General features: G+C 42.8%; 1 protein-coding gene across 4 annotated transcripts in view; it reads right to left on the bottom strand.

The window, feature by feature from the left end:
- Nucleotides 1–2007: 2007 nt before the first annotated feature.
- The window catches only part of TRAF3IP2 (TRAF3 interacting protein 2), a 56754-nt gene continuing 34045 nt past the window's right edge, over nucleotides 2008–24716 (bottom strand). For 3 of the 4 annotated variants that reach the window (XM_088460421.1, XM_088460419.1, XM_088460417.1), the window contains 3 exons: nucleotides 22695–22769; nucleotides 17416–17547; nucleotides 2008–3093 (listed from right to left, as the gene is read on the bottom strand). In XM_088460421.1, coding sequence (XP_088316547.1) covers nucleotides 3013–3093; nucleotides 17416–17547; nucleotides 22695–22769 — 288 coding nt within the window. In that variant the 3' untranslated portion in view covers nucleotides 2008–3012. Of the gene's footprint in view, nucleotides 3094–14036; nucleotides 17548–22694; nucleotides 22770–24716 lie in introns of those variants that run through there. The other variant, XM_088460420.1, reaches the window with a different exon arrangement.

A 24716-nucleotide genomic window follows, 5' to 3' on the forward strand; every position in this document is an offset into this window, starting at 1 on the left:
AAGGGAGTTTTACTCCACCTTGGCTTCTTTCTATTTGTGCAACACATAATGTAGCCCCTCATGGCTGCCTTAGAGCTGTCCCAAAAAAGAATCGGGCGGTCCCAATATTCCAAATTGTCATCAACATAGTCCAATGATAAGTCAGATATGATTTAAAGTCTTACAAATTAGCTAAATAATAAGGGAATCGACAAATTCGGTCTGTCTGGTGCATGTGTGGATGAGACAGGGCTATTGAAAAAGGGGCATGATCCGACAATTATATAATGGATGTCTACCCAATTAATATGAGTCATCAACTCATCTGATATTAGAATTTTGTCGAACCATGAGAGGGATCCATGTACCATGGAAAGATGGGTGCATGTCCTATCTGTTGAATTTAATAATCTCCAGGGGTCTTCTAAACTTAAATTAATTGCAAAAGAGCGAAGTAATTGACAATGTGCAGAGGATAGTCTAGGTGCAAGTGATGACTTGTCTCCCAAAGGATCCTCTACCATATTAAAGTCTCCCCCTACAACAAGCGGGTAATTAGTTAGACTCTTAAGGAGTTGACCTAGATTCTGAATATATACATGGGTATTTGTGTTAGGGGCATATACAGTGCATCCGGAAAGTATTCATAGCGCTTCACTTTTTCCACATTTTGTTATGTTACAGCCTTATCCCAAAATGGAATACATTAATTTTTGTCCTCAAAATTCTACACACAATACCCCATAATGACAACATGTAAAAAGTTTTTTTGAGATTTTTGCAAATTTAATATTAAAAAAAACGAAGAAATCACATGTATTCACAGCCTTTGCTCAATACTTTGTTAATGCACCTTTAGCAGCAATTACAGCCTCAATTCTTTTTGAATATGATGCCACAAGCTTGGCACACCTATCTTTGGGCAGTTTCGCCCAGCACCTCTCAAGCTCCATCAGATTGGACGGGAAGCGTCGGCGCACAGCCATTTTCAGATCTCTCCAGAGATGTTCAATCGGATTCAAGTCTGGGCTCTGGCTGGGCCACTCAAGGACTTTCACATAGTTGTCCTGAAGCGGCTCCTTTGATATCTTGGCTGTGTGCTTAGGGTCGTTGTCCTGCTGAAAGTTGAACCGTCGCCCCAGTCTGAGGTCAAGAGCGCTCTGGTGCAGGTTTTCACATAGGATGTCTCTGTACATTGCTGCATTCATCTTTTCCTCTATCCTGACTAGTCTCCCAGTTCCTGCCGCTGAAAAACATCCCCACAGCATGATGCTGCCACCACCATGCTTCACTGTAGGGATGATATTGGCCTGGTCATGAGCGGTGCCTGGTTTCCTCCAAACATAATGCCTAGCATTGACGCCAAAGAGTTCAATCTTGCCTCATCAGACCAGAGAAATTTGTTTCTCATGGTCTGAGTATCCTTCAGGTGCATTTTGGCAAACTCCAGGTGGGCTGCCATGTGCTTTTTACTAAGGAGTGGCTTCCATCTGGCCACTCTACCATACAGGCCTGATTAGTGGATTGCTGCAGAGATGGTTGTCCTTCTGGAAGGTTATCCTTTCTCCACAGAGGAATGCTGTAGCTCTGACATAGTGACCATCGGATTCTTTGTCACCTCCCTGACTATGGCAAATCTCCCCCGATCACTCAGTTTAGATGGCCGGCCAACTCTAGGAAGAGTCCTGGTGGTTCCAAAATTTTCCATTTATGGATGATGGAGGCCACTGTGCTCATTGGGATCTTCAAAGCAGCATATATTTTTCTGTACCCTTCCCCAGATTTGTGCCTCGAGACAATCCTAACTGGGAGGTCTACAGATATAAATAGAAAGAAATACCGCGCTGATAGACAGGAATAAATATAAATGTGTAAATTTAATAATCAAGAAAAGAAGGTATTAAAATATCATAGAATGCACATAAACTAATGAATATAAAGACAAATGAATAATAAGGAATAAGGAAAATAAAAAACATATAAATAGCAATACTAAAGAACAGGTGAATAATTGGATAATGATGCTGTATAGCTGAAAAGTATATCAAGCTGTGCTGTATCCCGGATAATAAGTTGACAGTCTGTAAATTTGTGAGCAGTCAAGTGCAACAGTTGCAAATACTTATCACAGGATTGTGAATGATACCTTGTAGAATGGCAACAGTATGTCCACTGTACTATAGTGATTGAATCCGTCTATGGTTTCCAAATAAAGTGAGTAGTGTTAGGCTTGTATATTCAACTGACACAAGCCTCCGTGTCTGGAAGTAGCTGTGTATCACCCAGTCAGGCCCCACGTTTCTTGGTTAATTGATAACGAAAATGTAGTTACCAACCAGCATAGAGGCCTCAAGCTTCTAACAATACTCCAGTACTGTGGCTCCCTGTTCGGGTTGGATGTGAATAAAGCCGGCCAAATTAACAGAGCTTGGAGTGGGGTCCGGTGCTCTAAAAACGACTGGAAAATGGGCACCACGGAGCGCAGCGCTTGCGACCGGGTCTGAATGAGGTCCATTGTGTATAGAATTTTGAGGACAAAAATGAATTTATTCCATTTTGGAATAAGGCTGTAACATAACAAAATGTGGAAAAAGTGAAGCACTGTGAATACTTTCCGGATACACTGTAGGTTAACCAATGTGTACCTATAGTATGGAATACCTTAACATCCATTTTAATATAACGTCCATCCTGATCAATTGTCTGTGATAATATGGAAATCGGTAAGTCTCTTCGAAAAAGTATGGCCACTCCTCTAGCTTTTCCATGGAAAGGGGTAGTTATACAGGAACCTATCCAATGAATTGTTTTCACTAGAGATCCAATGGGCCTCTTGAAGAAATATCACATCTGGATTGAATCTTTTAAGATGGGTTACTACCCTTTTAGGCTTTATAGGCGTGTTTAGTCCATCAACATTCCAGGAAAGTATTTGTAATGGCCTAAGGGGGAGAGGAGTAGAAATACTTGTATTAGAAGATGACATGGCTACTCACCTGACCAACCAGGAGAAGACACAAAGCAGAAACGTCCTCATTCGCCAGTTTGCACATGTATAATCGGCAGTTTCCCACCAGGCTCCTTGACCAGAATAATAACTATCCAGTACAATAACTAGATGAGTAAAAAAAATTAACATAGAAACTATAAATAGAATTGCAGCTACAGTGTACAATCATTAAATGCAATCTACAATGTCTCATAACACCATTTTCTAATATTTTCTCATTAACCAAAAAAGTAGTGAGCACCATCTAGGTTTTGAGGTGCGCACAAACAACAACAAAAAAGGAATCTAGAGAATTATCGGGAGTCTAACACACAAGGAGAAACAACAGAAGTGCTGTAATTCCCCACCCAGGAGGACATTCCCCACCAACCGATAACTTTAAAATAGATCTTACAAATGTCTCAACTGTTTGGGGAACAAGTTGGTGATCTATTGGTCATGAAGTGTGATATTGCAGTAGCAGGGTCTGTGAAGAACAGTTGAGAACCATTTTCCACAAGCCGTAATTTTGGTGGGTATAGTAAGGTAAATCTAATATTTTTATTATGAAGAAAGTAACAGACTTCAGTAAATTATTTTTGTTTTTGGGTTAACACAGCAGAAAAGTCTTGAAAGACTAGGAGTTTGTGCTGATTAACGATTAACTCACAGGACCTATGATATGCAGGAAGAACCTTTTCTTTGGTTCTATAATCTAAATATCGTGCAATCACGGGGCGAGATCTCTGACGAGCGCCTTCGAGCTCAGCTCCAATCCTATGAGCTTTTTCAATATGTGGAACCTCGATATCATCCAGGATCCCCAATAATGTGGACAAGTCTGTGGTAAGAAAAGAGGTTAAATTTGAACCTGTTATTGACTCGGGTATCCCTACAAACCTTAAGTTGTTTCGCCTGGATCTGTTTTCTAGATCATTTAACTTTTCCTGAAGTTGTTGTGTGAGCCTATCATGAGTTGCCACCTCGGTTTGACAAGATTGCAAACGATCCTCTGTATCACTAACTCTCAATTCTGTTGCTGTAATGCGAGAGGCATGAGAATCAATTTGAGCCAGACCTGCATTTAAACGGGTCTGGAGGTCATCAAATCGCTTATCCATGAATGGCATCACAAAGACAGAGATCTCTTTAGCAGTTAAGGGGGAAGCTATAACTTTAGATGACTCCGAGGTACCCAGATCAGAACGTGTTGAAGAAGACGGGGCACATTTTTGAGATGGCGCCTTAGCTTTCCTCTGTTTATTCGAATATTGCGAAAGGATCACCTAATGGTTACTGAAAATAGAATCGAGCTCCTGGGCAGGGGTGTTTAAATTTTCTTATATAATCATTTGAGTGATCCCCGTGGGCAGTGTCCCTATAAGAAATACAAAATACATTGTTCTGTTAGAATTTCCTGGATAAATCAATCTCCAGTGAAAGTAGAGAATAATTACAGTGAAACACTATCTAGTGTGACAGGGCCATAACTAGGGTGGTGCGACCTGTGCCATGGCACAGGACACTGCAGGGCAGGGAGCGCTGTTCAGGCCTGTCAATTTTCTGTTTATTATCATTCTCACTTGCAGCTTCCTCTTCTTTTATCCCCAGCATCTCCTGGCTGCTCCTATTTCTTACCTGGCCCTTCCCCATGAGGCCAGGGCCAGATTATAGTCGGAGCGGTAGTCCTGGGGCCCCCACAATGCCACAAACGTTGTCCAGAACCTGGCCACTCTAGAATCTCCCTGGCTGGTTCCCGCCTCCCAGCAGCATCACACAGCACAGCAGTGCAGCAGCACCCTAACTGATAGACATGACTGTGGCCGACTGTGGAAACTCACTTTGATGAAATAATGCTGCGATTTGCGGGTGAGTAGAGGGTGGGGCCTAATGATACGAAGTGCCCACCCCCTTTAGAAAGCTGGTACTATAACAGCTAAGTGTGCTACTGAGAGGGTGTGCACACACTCCATTCCTCCCTCTCAATCTCTCTCTTCCTCACTCCCTTTCTCCCTCCACTTCTCTCTCTGTCCCCTACTGCTGTCCCCCTCTCTTCCCCCTCCCTCTCTCTTCCTTTATCTCACTCTCTGTCTCTCCCCATCTCTCTCACTCTCCCTTTCTCCCCCCTCTCTCTCCCCTTCCTCTCTCTCTCTATCTCTCTCTCACCTCCTCCCTCTCTCCCCCTCCCTGTCTCTCTCCCTTTCCCTCTCTATCTCTCCCTCTCTTAGGGGTCTATTCATGATATTAATTATTGGACCCCGATAATTAACATTCTAACTCTACTCGAGCGCCAGAGCAATTCATAATTGTTCCAGCACGGAGACAGCTGATCCGAAAATCAGCTGTCTCCCCAAAGTGTATCACTTCTCCTTTCAGAGCAGTGAATCTTTTCACTGCTCCTTTCGGGTCATGTATGTGCACAAGAGCCCGACGTCCGGCGGAAGGAGCTGGACAGAGGTCTCTTCACAACTCGGGACTCCTCTCATAGGGAAGGAGCGGGTTGCGAGCCTTAAGCGGGAGCAATCGCTAGAATGATCTGTGATATCTCCTGCTTTACCTCCTTGATGAATGGCCCGATAACTTAATTTCTACAATTGCAGGTGAAAATTTTAATTTTCCTCTACTTTTGTAAAAATTAAGTGACGATGAATAGGCCTTAATTATCTTACTCCATGTCCCTCTCTCTATCTCCCTGTCCCTCTCTTTCTCTCTCCCTCCCTCCCTCAACTTCTCTCTCTTTCTCTCTCCCCTCCCTCCCTCTCTCTCCTTCCCTCCCTCCACTTCTCTCTCTTTCTCTCTCCCTCCCTCAACTTCTCTCTCTTTCTCTCTACCCTCCCTCTCTCTCCCTTCCCCCTTTCTTCCCCCTGGCAATTTTATTGATGAGGCCCCCACAACTTAGTTGCCCCGGCTCCCCCACAAGTATTAATCCGGCCCTGCATGAGGCCAACAAAATGTCTAATTACGGTTCTGTAGTGTGATATTAATTGACCACCACTAGATGTCTGCAATGGACTGTTACAGGATTAGTTAGTGCCGTCATGCAATTATGAAAACATAGAAATGTAATCATATAATTATATAGTTAGGGATGAATTAAAAATTTAGAATAAGTAGTATTCAAATATGTGGTTACACGAGAAAGTTCTCAACAAAATATCTCGTATTACAGATTTAGTTTAAAGAGCATCTAGCATAATGATTTCAGTACAAGTGAAATTAGTCCCAGTCCTGTCTATAACATTTTGAATTTATGCCATAATGTTCAACACTTGTTTCATATTTCCATAGCTAATGGTTTCTGGATAGTCCAGGTCCAAGGCAGGTGGCATTAATCTTGGTATCCCCCATACACCACAGCATTATTCAGTGTATTTCTATGGTGGACTCATCAACATTGCCTTCAGACAATGCAAAAGATACCTGGTTTATTTGTTTTATTTCATTATTATAATGGTTAATTATGCATTTATAACAGTAAATAACACCTACAATCGCGTACATTAAAAACTAAGCAACAGACAATATCAGCATACAGAAATCACTCATACAAAACAAACAACTGAGAGGTCCAGACAAACACTTTGTTTTGGAGTCCAACTACGTACCTCAAGTTTCTGTTTATGTTGAATAAGTTGTACATCAGTCCAACTGAATACAGTGAAGCAAGTGAAGTGGAGGTACTGCAAATGTTTCTTTGGCTTTAGTGGTTAGAATACCGCCAATTGCTCAGCAGGGATAGGTCCCAGGAGACACGGAATCCTATGTGGATTAGTCCATGGCTTCTTAGACAATAGCTTTCATTACAAATAATGCTGTCTTTGTTTTCCCCCCAGCTGTTACAGAAAATATTAGCACTTTATAAATATAATAATCAGAAAAATGTCTGTAAGAGTCATTGTCTTCTGTTATTTTGTATTCTGGTGGTGAATGTTGAGATAATGTTCTACTATATAACAACAATCATCCATCCATACACAAAGCAATAATCCATCTTCCCCAATACACAGGATATCTAAGCAAGCTATGATTTGGAAGAATCACAACAATAGAGGCTGACACATAGGTATCCATAGTAAATGCTAAATCCATTATAACTCACATGATTACCCTGGCAAACGTCTGAAGACTGAAATAAACCAATGTACATTGTTCCCATTGTCGTTCATTTGGTTCAATCATGCAGCTGCATCAAACCTCTAATGCAGAGGTTCTCAAACTCGGTCCTCAGGACACCACACAGTTCACGTTTTCCAGGACACCCAGCAAGTACACAGGTGTGTTCATTACTAACTGACACATTTTAAAAGATCAACAGGTGGAGCTGATTATTTCACTTGTGATTCTCTGAGGAGACCTGAAAAACATGCACTGTTTGGGGTCCTGAGGACCGAGTTTGAGAACTTGTGCTCTAATGCAAAAAGGTGATTTTAACCAGTTGCGGAATGATCGAATGGTGGGCTCAGGTGCAAAAATTTGGTTTGGGTCCCAATCTAACCCCTTGATCCATATTACCTCTGTCATTACAATTACATATTACTGAGACCCCTGACACCTAGTCACCACTCTCAGGTAATACCTCTATAAGCTCCAGACACATGCCCCAAACTTCCTACCTCTCCAAGATAATACATGTCTCCTTGTACTTCTGTACCCAGTTCTTCCACATTTTACCTGTCCACCAACTTCCTGCACCCCATACACACCACACTGTTTTTTCCAGAAAGTACGTCTTCAAAGCTACAACTATAACCTGCTCTCAGAAATTAGATACGCGCCCCGTATTCATCTTTCTGCATCCACCTCACCTCAGCACCCTATCTGAGACACTACAGACTCCATCTTCTAGCACCATGACCCTATATCCCCAGTACATATATTAGAAATACCTTTCCCCATTTCCCTCAAGCTCTAACCAGCGCAATACAAGAAAGATAGTCTCCCCCACCTCACAATATATTGAACGCAGCCCCGTCTCACCTCTAGCCTTTCTCCCCTTCCTCCATGTGGTCACTGACAGCTGCACTCCCTGGTCACGTTGTAGAGGGACTGTGGCTGAGTGACTAATGCCTAAGTGACAGGTTGGCATTGGCTGGGCTGCCACTGGCCAGATGGCTCTTCTTACAGCTCCTGGTTACTGATATGTCTATCCACAGTTCCCTCTGTGACAATAGATAATTATTTGAGAATATGGAGATGCTTTATTTTTTGTTTCAATTATCTCTATAGTGTAGGAGCACTAATAATTTGCAACAAGCGAATGGTGTTACATTTAATTATTTTCTGTAGTTACTATAAAACACCACATTGTTTTGTAAATAGAACAAGCAAATAGATAACGATGCAGGAAAAATCAAATACTACTACTCTTGGTTAAGTCATGCCAATCTGCTACTCATATGGCTAATTGAGTGCTATTTCAATGACTGAAATCCTATTAGTGAGTTCTGCCTTTTGAAAAAGCAGAGTGAATCACATGTCAGGAGTAGGGGCTTTGAGACTTACATTAACTTACACTCTTGGACATCCATTACCTATACAGTATGTGTTAGTGAAGCAAATGATTAATGAATGCGCCAAGTTTTATGGGCCCAGTACCTGACAGCTGTCGCATGCCCAGCCTGCCTCCATACAGACATGAAGAGAAAGCCTTGCCCCAGCGGTCAGTGCAACTATTTTGCATGCTGCACTACTGAAGGGAAGCGGAGCCCCAAGAGAAAGACAAGGTAAGTGTGGGATCTGGGCTGGAGCACCTCAAGGGGGTTGTGCTGCAGCAGGAAAGACCCGGGGGGGGAGTGCTGGTATCAGCAGTCAGAGAGGTACAATAATGGGGAGGGGTGGCATTGATGCCGGAAGACACAGTGGCAGGGAGGGGTGCAGTTGCTGGAGATGCAGAGAGGGGCATGAGGTTGATGGTGGAGATATAGAGGATGGAGAGATGCTTAGGGATTGTGCTGAAGACACTTGGATGGTTCTGGAGAGACACAGATGGGATGAGACGATGGGCAACCGGCCTATACCATCTGGGGAAGGATGGGGGCACCAAAAACATGAGTGTACCAGGCAAAGAGATTTCTCTTACGGGCCCTGGGTGGAATGTATCAATCCTTAAAATGTGGTAAAAACTCTGAAAACTGCTGTCCCAAAAAGGGGTATCTCGTGAGAACTTTAGCAAGCATGGAGAACAGCATGTTTAGTTGAGTGCTAAACTTAGAGATGGAGTCTGTATGAATCCAAGTTCTGCCCAGTGCAGTGAACCTGCTGCACCACTGGTAGTTCTGTCCTTGATTTTAAATGCAAAGACATAACTTACGTTTAAACATGAAGAGTTATCTAATGGAAATTCAGGAAGCATGTTAGTCTATCCTGTGAGGGTTCTGTTCTTCCTAGAGCCAATCACAATATGATATATTCTAAGAGCAAGATGTCCCTTGGCAAGCCTTGCCATAGGCACCAGGTCTGGGGGATCTTGTGCATGACATTTTTTCAGTCATATTATTATCATTTATTTATATGGCACCACAAGTGTTCCCCAGCGCCTTACAAAGTACATAAATAAGTGACATACAATACAGTGCAGTACAAGGACATGGATAATATACATTGCGACAATAGCGACCATAACACCCAAATAGAAACAGCATAAGCAACCAAGTGTTAGGTGCCCTAGTGAGGTGTAAGAAATAGATAAAATAAAGTAAAGAAAAGCACAAGAGGGTAGAGTGCCCTGCTATTAAGAGTTTATATTTTAAAGGGGAGGGGAAGACAAACAGTCTGGAGCATGTAGCAGCAGTTTAGGATGAGAGCTGGAAGGCTTTGATGAAGTAGTGGGTATTGAGAGCCCATTTGAAGGATTCTAGAGATGTACAGAGTCTGATGGGGAGAGGGACAGAGTTCCAAAAGTGGGGCGCATGAAATGGGAGTTCAGAAAATGGTTGCTGAAAGCCATATTGTGTGTAGTGATTTTATAAATGTATCAGGCAATAGATAATGGGCAGACATTAGAAGGTGGTCAGACATTGCATAAGGTGTTTTTGACAGAGAAAAGCAAAGGTCACTGTTTAGTTTTGTGACCAGACATACTTAATCCTAAGTAAACATTGTCTTACCTTCAGTATATCTGAGTACATACACCATAAATTGTGGAGATTGCCAACATTCATAATTGAGGCAACAGTGCCCCCTACTGTCTATTAATATTTATGTATATTTCCAAACATGACCTTTATACTTGTTAAAATGCTTATGTATGAGTTTTTCTCCTATATAATCTGTCATTTGTCAGTATACAATCAGCCTATTGCTCGATGTATGAGATCCAGCTCCAAGGTGTTGGAGGGGCTCCTGGGAAGGAAACCATTTATGTTCTGAGTAGATGATCTGATAAGCAAGTTAAGTGTTAATAATTTACTTTTTCTTTTACTTTGTAATGAATGTCTTTTTAACATAAAATTGTTTGTGTGGCTTAATTAACGTCTTTGCATCCAAAGAATGTTATCTCATTCCACCAAGAACAGGAGCAGCATGGTCAAAATCTTGGAGGCGGGAGTGGATGTAATCAGTTGGCATAAGAAGTGGCGTGCATTTGTTGAACGAAGAGGGCAGTCAGGAGAGTGAATGGAGATGAGGTCAGAGATGTAAATGGGAGAGGAATGAGTGAGGGCTTTGTAGTTGAGTGTAAAAACCTGGAATTGTATTCTGAAGGGGAAGGGGAGCCAGTGGAGGGCTTGTAGGAGAGGGGAGATGAATGTAGACATTTGGAGAGGAAGATGAGCCGAGCAGCTGCATTGAGAACAGACTGGAGAGGAGAGAGATGGGAGTTGGGGAGGCCAGATAGGAGGAGGTTATAGTAGTCCAATCTGGAGATGACCAGTGAGTGTATGAGGGTTTTAGTAGCATCCTGGGTGAGAAAGGGTCTGATCTTGGAATTTTTTTTTTAGATGGAAACGACAAGACTGCGAGAAGTCCTGGATATGTGGTTTGAATGAGTGGGAGGAGTCCAGGATAACTCCAAGACAGCATACTTTGGGGCTAGAGGACATAGTTGTGTCATCAATTGATAAGGTAATATTGGGAAGTGAGGTTATGTAGGAGGGTGGGAAGACAATCAGCTCAGTCTTAGACAATCGGATATATGCTTGAAGAGAGAAGGAGGGAGAGCTCAGGAGAGGAAAGGTAGATCTGAGTATCATCAGCATAGAGATGATATTGGAGATCAAAAGAGCTGATGAGTTCACCTAGAGAGGACATATAGAGGGAGAATAGGAGAGATCCCAGAACAGAACCTTGGGGAACACTTACTGTAAGAGGATGTGGGATGGAAGAGGAGTCATGAGAGGAGACAGAGAAGGATCGGTCAGAGAGGTAGGAGAACAGCCAGGAGAGGGCAGTGTCACATAGACCAATGGAGTGAAGGATTTGCAGCAGGAGAGGGTGGTCCACAGTGTCGAAAGCAGCAGAGAGGTCAAGGAGAATGAGCAGAGAGTAGTGGCCCTTGGATTTGGCAGCAAGGAGGTCATCACTGACTTTCATGAGGGCAGTTTCAGTGGAGTGAAGAGAATGGAAGCCAGATTGAAAAGGGTCAAGGAGGGAGTGAGAGGAAAGAAAGGTGGTAAGGTGGTTGTAAACAATATGCTCAAGGAATTTGGAGGCAAAAGGGAGGAGAGAGACGGGTCAGTAGTTGGAGAGAGTGTTAGGAACATGGGTAGGTTTTTTAAAAGTGGGGGAGACAAGGGCATGTTTGAAAGCAGAAGGGACAGTGCCAGATAGGAGGGAGAGATTGACGAGGTGGGCAAGATGGGAACAGGCACAAGGAGAGGTAGCGGAGGAGATGGGAAGGGACAGGGTCAAGGGGGAGGTGGAAGGGGGGGGACCAGATGAGGGCCATGACTTCCTTTCCAGATACAGGGGAGAAGGATGTCAGAGTTGGTAAAATGGATGGGGAAGGGTGATCCGGGAGAGGGTGGGGTGCTGGAGAACTAGTGGGCAGTGGTGTAACTAGGGCAGGGCTGCAGGGGCTCGTGCCCTGAGATGGTACCAGCCTGTCCTAGTTAGCCAGTGTAGTGCCAACCACAGTGAGTGTGGTCAGCACTACACATTTACTCAGAACCGGCACTAGGCTTCCGTGCGCCCAGCGCTGGTCCTTTGCTGCACAGCCGAGCCCCTTCCTTCCCCCTGAGAGCTTACCCAATAGCGCCAGGAGGAGGGTGGGAGGCCGGCTTAGGCTGGTGTATTTATACACACATCGCCACCAGCGTGGCGGCGATGTGTGTGTTAATCAGCAGCCAATGAGAGTCAGCTGCTGCTGCGCCCACTACAAGAGCCAGGCTGGAGCTCACTCATGAGTTCCAGCTGCTGCAGTGGGAGATACATCATGATGTCTCTCCCACAATGCAGAGTGTGCCAGCCCAGGAGGACTGCGGTGGTGCGGGAGGGGGATACTACTGGGGCACTGCATTGGGGGATCTCTACTGGGGGCACTGCATGAGGGGGACTACTGGGGGCACTGAATACAGAGGACCACTTCAGGGGGCACAATATGAGGGTCACTGGATAGGGGGGATCACTACTGGGGGCCTGCATAAGGGGGACCACTACTGGGGGTCTGTGTAAGGGGGACCACTACTGGGGGCCTGCATAAGGGGGACCACTACTGGGGGCACTGTATAAAGGGCACTACTGGGGGCACTGCATATGGGGGACCACTACTGGGGGCACTGTATAAGGGGAACTAATGGGGGGCTGCATAAGGGGGACCACTACTGGGGGTACTGTATAAGGGGCACTACTGAGGGCCTTCATAAGAGGGATCACTACTGGGGACATTGCATACTGGGGGTACTGTATAAGAAGCACTACTGTGGGCCTGCATAAGGGGACCACAACCGGGGGCACTGCATAGGGGGGACTGCATTAAGGTGCATATGGAAAGGAATGTTCAAAGTGACGAGATAGGGTTGTGTGTCATGTTGTCGCCCCATTTTTAAGTGGCCACGCCCCTTGTGACCAGACCATGCCCATTTTTTGGTGCACGCACATTGGGGGGGGCTCCATTTTTAAATTTGCTCTGGGCTCCATATATCCTAGCTATGCCACTGTTGGTGGGATATGATGTCCTAACGTATGGAATCAATTTTAGATGTAAAGTAGTTAGCAAAGTCAAGGGCAGAAAGCGAGTAGGGGAGGCGAGGAGGGGGTGCGGATCATAGGGGCTCCTATATGCCTAAATGCAATCTTCATGCCGTATTAGCACAACTCTGGTACCCAGAAGGTGAGGTAACTTATCAATTAAACTTTCTTGGAGACTGAATAGCAGCAGGCCAAATGTAGAAGTGACAAATCAATGCAAATCTACTCTGATTCATGTATTGGAGAATTGTAACTCAACAACACAGTCTCAGTGGTGTTCTGCCAATAAGAAAGTACATCTGCAATGCTTAAAATGTCAGAAAGCATTTAATATCTGACTCCCACATACTCTACTGATGTACTGCACAGCTGGGTTTACGATTCCTATAATCCATAATACTGGCTCTGGCTCTGTCCCAAAATACTGTTACTAAGTCACGTGTATAATGGAAGGAAAAACATCTGACTTCCAGGTGTTGTTCTTGTGGGATTCTGAACACCAAATGTGGTTGTACTTTCAGCTTCAATATGTACTGCTTCACTAGCTGGTGTGCAAAGCTGTACAGCCTTGTAAGGAAGGTTCTGTCCACACATGACAGCAAAGAAATATTACTAGAATGCAGCTTTGCTCAGCACCAGATTTCTATTTTACAGATTTATCCAAGTCATAAACTCATAGTTTACTTGACTACTGATGCTTCATGACATATTTGAGAATGTGTAAAGTACTTGATATAAAATGCTGCTTGTAATACAGTGTAGGCTTCCATATCTCTCAGATTTTATTAAACACTGCTACAATATAAAAATACAATTAAACGTTTTGGATTATGCAATATGTATGTATATATGTATACTGTATATATATATATATATATATATATATATATATGCTGTATATAATATATATATATATATATATATATAAACATTAAAACTCATGTACAGAACAGCCTCACAATGGAAATACTTAACTAATTAAAGACTTCATTCTGATTATAATGCTTTAGAAATTACCATACAGTTCTTGAAAATAAATTTGGGCAAAGAATGAAAGCACTGGAAATGTGGAATTATATACATACATCAAAAGTTGATATTTATAGGCACAATGAAAAATCACCATGGAAAATAAAATAATATGAAATAGTTACATAAAAAAGTTACCTGATGGCGCCCTCTACTGAGTACATATAACATATCCATATTTAAGTATTGAGAACTAATACTGATCTAGGGACCTATTCATCAACACTAAGATAACAGGTTTAAGGACATTGGACCTCATTCAGAACCGGTCGCAAGCGCTGAGCGCTCGCAACCGCGTCCATGTTTAGGCCCTGTGCGTGCGCAAGCCCCAGAGTGAGAGAGAAATTCTCTCGCTCCGGAGCTCACTACAAAAGGGGCGGCTGTCGATGTTGATCGACAGCTTCACCCGTTTTGTGGCAGGGGGGTGGTTTCACAAACGGAGGCGTTCCTTAAGGAACGCCTGCCGTTTTGTGGGCGGCCGCACTGACATCAGCAGTGATGTCAGCGGGGAGCTTCCTGCTCGATCAGAACAGGAAGCTCCCTGGGGCTTGCGGTTGCCGAGACCCAACCTTAGGGTCTTGTCGCCACCCCCTATGGTCACGATGGTCTTGACCATCGCGACCTTCAACCTGGTCGGTCGCTAAAGCTGTGGGTGGTAATCCACAGCTAGCAACCAGGAGGCTGCACTTGAAAAGTCAAGCGGCCGCCCTCATTCAGAGCGAGCCCTCGCTTCTTGCGACTGCCTCTGAATGAGGGCCTTTTTCCTTAATTACTGTTATTTTAGTATTCATGAACACACTTAACACAGGAGATATCACTGATATCTCCTGGTTAAGTCCGCCTGCGTTAATTTCCACACTCCCCATACATTAGTATGGGGATATGGAAATTATGCTATTCATCAAATTCCGAAAATTATGTATTTTTGGAATTTGAAGGTGTTACTAAACTTTACTGTTTTCTCCTCTTCAGACAGGAGGTCGGGGTCCACGACTGCAGAGGCCAGGTAGGTGGGGTACAGGGAGGTGAGCGGAGGGTAGGAGGGGGAGGGTTGGGGGGATGACACAGAATTACCGCAGCTGTAGGCAGTGGTGCGCATGCGCAGATTTTGTGAATGTAACGGCGCATGCACAGCACAGATTACAGCTGCGATAAGTTAGAGCAGGCAGGGAAAGTATCTATTTCCTGAAAAGCTGACATCGCAAAAATTACAGCTTTTCGGAGGTGATACTGATGGAGAGGAGGAATGATGAATTCCTCCGGTAATTAGGTAGAACTCCATGTGAGTTCTAAACCTAATTACCTCAATCGATTTTTTAGTTTTGATGAATAGGCCCCCTAGTGACTTGACAGGAAAAAGATTATTATATATTCATATTAAGCTCAGATTTACAACTACAGATTAAATATTGTATTTAAATATGCATGGTCATTTTATTATTACTTATTATTTAGTCTCTGTTTCCACATATTCATCTAAACAAATCTTATTTTATTCTTATGTGTAGACAAAGTCTTAGCAAATTGCTTGAATTTAAGGTGATATATGTTATCTTTTTATGTATTTCTTACATCAAATTGACTAAGTGAATAATCATTCTTTACTCACCCCTTTTTATTATATATTCTATATATATATATATATATATATATATATATATATATATATATTGCACCATTCCCTGGAACATTGCTGTACTGGCACGGAACACACTTGTTAAGGATGTACTGTATCTACTAAGTGATAACCATGGGCCTAAGAGTAACATCTTATAACATCATTTTGTTGCAAATATCACAAAGCATTTTTTTTCTCTTTTGTGACTCTATTATTGTGGATCCAAGTTCGCTTTATATATGTATTCTTCTATATGTTATTAATTCTGCAATTTAGATTTGTTATTCTGCTTCTCTTTTAGCAATAAATTATGTTTTTTTTTTATCAACGTTGGTCATTTGCATCCTAAGACATACCACTACATCTATTTATTTAGAGTTATTGCAACTTAGCACTTCAGAACAACCAATTTGTATGTAATGTAATGTGCTTGTAAACAGCATTCCCGCGTACTATATGTTGTGCTACACAACCTTATTTCTCCAAATATCATACAGATTCCTAAACATATTAGTTTCATTTATCAGTAATAAGAAAAAAAAACTAGTTCAGGATTATATGAATCTGACATATTTTAGCTTTCTTTACATGTTGTTAGAGGCAAGACATCTGATCAATATTAGTCAATTATTTTATTTCATTTATTTCTCCACAGTGGTATGTTAGACTAAAAGACAAATTGTTGACTCAAAAGCAATTCCTTGGTTGTTAAGAAAATGTAAATATAAAATTGAAAAAATATTTCTAAAGCCAATTTAAATGGAAAATAATTTTTTTCAAAAATTCAAAGAGGCAATTTAGGAATAGAGAAATCTGGTTGTATGACTGGGGGAGTAAAAAAAGGGGGAGGCTAGACTCCACACCCTAATTTTGAACATAATAAGTGGTGCTAACGTGCTGAGACATGCTGAAGGTGCACATTCTAAGCACTAAGATGCTGATTCATAGCTGGAGCGATATTTTCACAGTTTGACAATTCTTGTTCTGACCTGCACATGTGATACAATGCGTATTGGCAGATCAGGTCCTGAGATATCGCTCACAGTGCCTCAAATGATTGACATGCTGCTAGCGTTTGTGGGCGGTGTAGGGCAGCATTCCAGATAATTGGGGCATATCTGGGCTTTGCTGTTGATTTCAACGGACATCCTGAGGAATCTTGGGGTTACTCAGATGTCTAATGTTCACGCAGTTGATCCAATGCCGCACACTCGGAGACAGCAGCAGATTGGAGATGCCGGCACGTGGCATTTATTAACACAAGATCCCTCCTGCGGCATTTGCATTTTTTAGCACAGCCACTGTGTACAAAGACTGTACTATTTGCGTACAACTATCAATCAGCCCCTAAAAAACCTGATAATCAAAACATTTATGATAAACTCTACAATTAACATGGCGTATCATGGAGTATAAATAAGGTTATTTGCACATGTTTGTCCAAAAATGCATGCCTACCTACCACGTCATCAGACAGGTCCCTATCATCCCTAATACTAACACATTATACTGTATAATTTTTTCCAGGAGTCTTCAGATGCACACATAGAAGATGAAATCTAATGGCTCTGAGCTTTGATTCCAATGCCCAGGGCTTGTCTGTGGAATGATCCTGCAATGCCCTTACATTCATCCAATGTATTAAACATGAAGGACACTCTCAGAGAGTTCTCACTTGCAGCACAGGTAGTTCTCCAACTGGGGAAACAATAAATTCCTCCTCTCGTAGAAGACGTAGAAATAGCCTGCGTATGTCATCTGGCCATCGATATATATTGGTATTTTTCAGCCAGTTAGGCACATGTTCCTGGAGAACCAGATAGAGATTTCAAGTAACAGAGATAAACTGCAGTATGTACTTTTTAATATAATTGGACTTGTCATGATGAATATTACTCAAAATGAAGGGGGGAGAAGGAAAAGAAAACTCTCATATTAGGGCCACACTATATCAAAGATTGAAAGATGGAATAAAAATTAACTTTGATTCAAGAATAATTAAAATCATTAATATTCAGTGGGCAACAGGAAAAACAACGATTGACATGACAAGAAAAATAATAATGGTAAATTAATTCAAAAATCACCTCTATATAAAGACCAATAGATATTCTAAGGTGTATAAGAAAATGTTATATTAAAGTGCACTGTGCAATCAGGTATTAGGTGCAAGAAAATTTAAACCTTAAAATAGAGTGACAAACATCTTGCTATTATAACACTAATAATTATTATTTTTTTAATTTTCATCTAATCTTCATTATTCTGATTTTCTCACATTCATATTAATTATTTGCCTTAGTGCTGCGTCGCTTTTTCCTTCCCCCATCCCTCCTTGTTTTCATGATGAATATTAGCCATTGTTCTACTACCCAGATGTGACCACACATAATATGATCCAAATGAACAGCTGAGTGACTGGGTCTTTGGACAGAACATACAGATATGATCATTTTGCGATTGAACCGAACAAGTGAATCGTATATCGTGTGTGCATTGGCCATGCCACTCATTATCGTCCAAGGCTAATTTGCGATGGGGGCATGGCTACAGAATGCCGGACCTCTGCACCTGATTAATGGTTTTCACACAAAAGCACAATTTTTATGGTGTTTTGATATAAATACCTCCCAATGAATGTGATTATCAAATTTTCCAAGCACAGACCAGATTTTAGTCAGGCAGAATGATCATATCTTGGTCAGACAAGGTACTGTATCTGATCGATTACATTCTTGTGGAAATTACACAACTCACAAAAAAGATAAAAGGTACTGTGACGTTTAGTCAGTATTGAGCTGAGCATTCAGCTGGTTAGCTTAGAAAGCAATACCCAGTATACAATATAGGCCAGTATACAATACAAACCCCCATTATGGTGGCAAGTGTAGAAAGTTGAGCCGTTTTGCCCCACATGGCATAAGACCACCACAAAGCTCTTAAATTCACCTCAGGACACACACAACCATGACATCAGACCTCCACACATGGAATATGTACAGAAAACCGGTAAAGCATAGTTATATGGCTACTTACAAATGACAGTGATGTCCTAGTTAAAATACAGAAAAAAAGACCTGATTCAGTCAGAAGCTATGTCAATAGTCAAGTAAATGTCTGATGTATTTGAACTGTAGCTAAAAAGTTACACAGCATATGCATCCCACAGTGTGTGTACAGAAATGCAAGACTTGCTGAAGTACTTGTGAACTCAGATGCTAAATTGCTTACATTGAAGGCCATACTCTGTTGAAGAATCTGCACCTAGCTTGGGGCTGGTGCAAGTTTGGATGGTGCGACCGATGGTTGCATCTAAAGACCCACCAAGCGGTACTACAGTGTCTAAAGATGCTCACAGTGGACATCTCAGCCCTTGAATGACTATAAATCAGGGAAGGATTTGTACCGGTGTTAGCATAAAGTCACAGACGCTACATCGGCAAAAGATGCACACATAGATGCTGCTGAGTCCAACTCAGTATCTAAATAACCCAGAATGATTGCACTGTGAAGAATTGCTGATAGATCTTCCAAATAACATTGATTATTAAATTGTAGAGAGACACTGGGCAGATATTCTAAATAACCCAGATTGATTGCACTGTGGATAAATGCTGATAGATCTTCCAAATAGCACAAATGATTTAAACAGTAACAGACGCTGGCAGATCTTCTGAATGACCCAGATTGATTGTCCTGTGAAGAATGCTGATAGATCTTCCAAATAGCACAGACAAACAAACTCCACAAAGCAGCATAAAGCAGGTATCCAAGTAAACACAAGGACTGACAGTATCAAACTGAATACAGTCAGAGGGAAATCCCTAAAAAGACTGACCAGTCAGTCATCACAGGTCCAGAAACCTAAAAGGCTCTGAACTCAGCTAGAGCAATCAAGATTCAGAACACAGCCCAGCACAATGACTCCTGGTCTACACACCTAACTGGTTGCCAGGAAACTGATTAAAGCCACTAGAGCTAACTTCACCAGGAGCTGAACTGTGCATCTTCTGTATTGTAACATTTCACCACCCTTAAGGATGGGTAGGGGCCCCAATGATGGGATTTTCCGGGAAACAACCTATGCAAATTCAGCTTCTTGTCTCTTCTAGATTTTCACAGAAAGTTACATTGCAGGAGGTTCTGACTTGCTTGAGATATGGTTTTGCCTTTTAAATAATTGCTCCTTTACAACATTGGGCAGTCTTGCCGGGAAATCACCGATGCCTGCATTGTGCAGGTTATTACATTTACACCCCATCGTGTTTGATTGCAGATACCGGGATAAGTCTAAACAGTGTTCCTTGGTATAAGACCTGTTGCAGGGTGTTTACTACAAGGCCATAATGAGCCCTCACAGAGCGCACATGCCCTGTGGGCGGAAATGGCAACCTCAACCTGCAATCACTGATCAAGCCGCCACTAGCTATCTTCTACCGCTCGCTGCAATGTATAATAGCAGCAGTGTGCCCGGCTCCTTCTCTACTAATACACATTACAGCGGGTGCCCTCCCCCAAATCCTGTAGTGTCTTCAGGGACTGGGAAAAACATCATGACATCTGTCCCAGTCCAGTTCACCAGTGCCCTGCACCATGGAGCCATTCCTTCAGCATTGGGCTGCAGAAGAGGTGACACGGGCAAGACTTTGACTTCCCACGGCTCCAACAGCATGCCCATACAGATTAGCATGATTATTCCACTTACATCTGTATGAGAATAGAGGGATGGAACAAGGCCAGATGGGGGTGTATTGACATAGGCCAAATACAGTAAGGGCATGTTGATGCAATTTACAAACACATGCCCCCCGGAAAATGGTGAATATACGCCTGAGAAAGCTGTATCATTTGTGAGTGGTCAGGGACAGGTGCAAATAGTGGGTGATGAGAGTGATGACAGTGACTGGCGCTAGTGAACCATTTGTGATTTGTACACCTGATGCTGTTTGGTGTTTTCTTCGTCGTCTGGGCACAGATTAAATTTTAGTTTAATTGATACCTAATATCAAACATGTGCATATAATAAATGGTGTACAGCAATAGCAGAAATAACACGTGTATGTGATGTACAGTCAGGTCCATAAATATTGAGACATTGACAGAATTTTCAGATTTCGGCCTCTATTCACCACCACAATGGTTTTGAAATGAAACAGACAAGATGTGCTTTAACTGCAGACTTTCAGATTTAATTTGAGGGTAATTACATCCAAATTGGGTGAACAGTGTAGGAATTACAACAGTTTCAATATGTGCCTCCCACTTTTTAAGGGGCCAAAAGTAATGGGACTATCAACTCAAAAGCTATTTCATGGACAGGTGTGGGCTATTCCCTCATTATTTCATTATCAATTAAGCAGGTAAAAGGTTTGGAGTTGATTCTAGGTGTGACATTTGCATTTGGAATCAGTTGCTGTCAACTCTCAATATGAGATCCAAAGAGCTGTAACTATCAGTGAAGCAAGCCATCATTAGGCTGAAAAATCAAAACAAACCCATCATAGAGTTAGCAAAAACATTAGGTGTGGCCAAATCAACTGTTTGGAACATTCTTAAAAAGAAAAAACGCACCAGAGAGCTCAGCAACACCAAAAGACCAGGAAGACCACGGAAAACAACTGTGGTGGATGACAAAAGAATTATTTCCCTGGTGAAGAAAAACCCCTTCACAACAGTTGGCCAAATCAAGAACACTCTCCAGGAGGTAGATGTATATGTGTCAAAGTCATCAATCAAGAGAAGACTTCACAAGAGTGAATATAGAGGGTTCACCACAAGATGCAAACCATTGGTGAGCCACAAAACCGGGAAGACCAGATTAGAGTTTGCCAAACAACATCTAAAAAAGCCATTACAGTTCTGGAACAACATCCTATGGACAGATGAGACAAAGATCAACTTGTACCAGAGTGATGGGAAGAGAAGAGAAGGAAAGGAACTGCTCATGATCCAAAACATACCACCTCATCAGTGAAGCATGGTGGTGGTAGTGTCATGGCGTGGGCATGTATGGCTGCCAACGGAACTGGTTCCCTTGTATTTATTGATGATGTGACTGCTGACAAAAGCAGCAGAATGAATTCTGAAGTGTTTCGGGCAATATTATATGCTCATATTCAGTCAAATGCTTCAGAACTCATTGGACGGCGCTTCACAGTGCAGATGGACAATGACCCGAAGCATACTGCAAAAGCAACCAAAGACTTTTTTAAGGCTAAAAAGTGGAATGTTATGCAATGGCCAAGTCAATCCCCTGACCTGAATCTGATTGAGCATGCATTTCACTTGATGAAGACAAAACTGAAGGGAAATTGCCCCAAGAACAAGCAGGAACTGAAGACATTTGTAGTAGAGGCCTGGCAGAGCATAACCAGGGATGAAACCCAGCGTCTGGTGATGTCTATGCGTTCCAGACTTCAGGCTGTAATTGCCTGCAAAGGATTTGCAACAAAGTGTTAAAAAGTGAAAGTTAGATTTAGGATTGTTTAGTTTGTCCCATTACTTTTGGCCCCTTAAAAAGTGGGAGGCACATATAGAAACCATTGTAATTCCTACACCGTTCACCTGATTTGGATGTAATTACCCTCAAATTAAATCTGAAAGTCTCCAGTTAAATCACATCTTGTTTGTTTCATTTCAAAGCCATTGTGGTGGTGAATAGAGGCCAAAATATGAAAATTCTGTCAATGTCCCAATATTTATGGACCTGATTGTATGTCTGGCATAAACCAGATGCACATGCTACTCTTGTCAACTGAAATGCATCTTAAGCTCTGCATACAGATAGAAATATGCAATTCTTATGTTTTGTTATAGTAATTTATGCCTTTTTTTATAACCAAACCTGCATCATTCCCATAGTGTCTGTTGAATACTGTGATTATCTGTTAACAGTTGTGAAAACATACAAATCTACTGTTCTTTTATTTTTGGTGTCTACTATTTGGAACTTACCTCTGTAGCATCTGGAAAAAGTACAGGAATGAATCTGAAGTTCATACTCCCTTGTTTTATGAACTCCGTCTGCATCTAAAATAATATAGGTAAAACTTACATTCACAACATTATACTATAACTATATGCATTTTGCAATTATTTTGGTTCTAATAAATAAAATGGATTTATATATTGCAAGAGTTTATTGCTCATACTGAATAGTGGGTCATCAAAGATTGCTTCATGGATTGCTTTATGGAATGAACCATACTTGCCGACATTCAGCTCCCTCCTTCCGGAAGGGAGCTGAATGCCTGCATTCTGTAGGGGGCGTGGCCGGGCTATGATGCTGTTTTGGGGGCGGGGGCGTGACCGCACGATCGCGTCATCGTGGCCCCGCCCCCTCTTCACAATGCCGGAAAAAAGGCATTGTGAAGAATCGCGTCATCGCGTCATCGGGCCCCCCAGCAGCGGGAGTTTTTACTAGTAGTCTGGGGGGGGTAGGCGGCAGCCGGGAGGCTTTCCTGCCTTTCCGGGGGATCGGGAGCGGCACCCGATATTCGGGAGGCTCCCGACCAAATCGGGAGGGTAGGCAAGTCTGGAATGAACCATTGTATTGGTGCAAGGTTCTCCTTAGATGCCTCTCCCAAAGGTGCTCCGCTCTCAACATCGGGGAGACTGATATCAGTCTCAGTGCTGAGAGGGGCAAGATATCAGTCTCAAGGGCCTATTCATTAACACAACACATAAAATTCGATGGAGGTAATTAGGTTTAGAACTCGCATGGAGTTCTACCTAATTACCGGAGGAATTCATCATTCCTCCTCCCTATAACTATCTATTCAGAAAAGCTGTCATTTTTGTGATGATAGCTTTTCGGGAAATAGATAGTTATCCCTCCCTACACTAACTTACCGCAGCTGGAAGCCGTGCTGCGCATGCGCCGTTACATTTGTAAACCCAGCGCATGCGCAGCGCTACTTAGAGCTGCGGTAAGTTTCTGTACCCCCCCAACCCCCCTACCCCCTCCGCTCACCTCCCCCCGTCCCGCACTTACCTTTCCGCGCAGCAACCTCCGGCTCCGTCCTGCTGGTCTGACACGTGGTCTCCCAGCAGACCACAGTACAGATTAGAAAAAAAAAAAGGTTTTTTTCTAATCTTTATTGTGTTCTGCTGGGAGAACACAGTGGCCCTGATTCAGAGCCGGACACTCTGACATAGTGCTCGCTCTGAATCAGGGCTGTCCTTATCTTTTTTAAGAGCGGCCTCCTGGCCACTCGCATAGCTGTGGGTGACCACCCACAGCTATAGCGAGCGGCTAAAATGATGGTCGCAATGGTCAAGACCATCACGACCATCAGGCTTGCGACGAGACCCTTGCTGTATCAGAGCCAAAAGCACTCCCACTGACATCACTAGTGATGTCAGTGGGGCCGGCACCAGACGGTAGGTGTTCCCATAGGATCGCCTCTGTCTGGGCAGCCACGCCCACGGCACGCCCACCACCATCGACAGCACGCCCCCTTTGGTGCAAGACCCATAACGATGGCTTGGCCGTCGTTATTTGGGTCTCGCGCATGCGCACAACGGAGCCGCCTCCATCGTGCGCATGCGCACTTGGGCAACAAATTGACCCGCTTGTGAGCGCTCAGCGCTCGCGAGCGGGTCTGAATTAGGCCCAGTGTCCGACCAGCGTCCGGAGCTAGAGGAGAGACCAGAGCGCCGGAGGGAGCTGCAGGGGACCTGTACAGCTGACCGCAGGTAAGTTTCACCTGCTATTCGCCACCTCACAGTGGCGGATAGTACCTCCATCAAATTCCGAAAATACATAATTTTCGGAATTTGATGAATACCATAATTTCCATATCACCATACTAATGTATGGGGAGTGTGGAAATTAACGCAGGGGAACTTAACCAGGAGATATCAGTGATATCTCCTGCGTTAAGATACTTCATGAATACTAAAATAACGTTATTTAAGGAAAATGTCCTTAAAAACGTTAATTTAGTGTTGATGAATAGGCCCCATAGTGCTGCT

Source organism: Taudactylus pleione, unplaced genomic scaffold (genome assembly GCF_031769625.1).
Source record: "Taudactylus pleione unplaced genomic scaffold, aTauple2 ptg000046l, whole genome shotgun sequence".
NCBI lineage: Eukaryota > Metazoa > Chordata > Amphibia > Anura > Myobatrachidae > Taudactylus > Taudactylus pleione.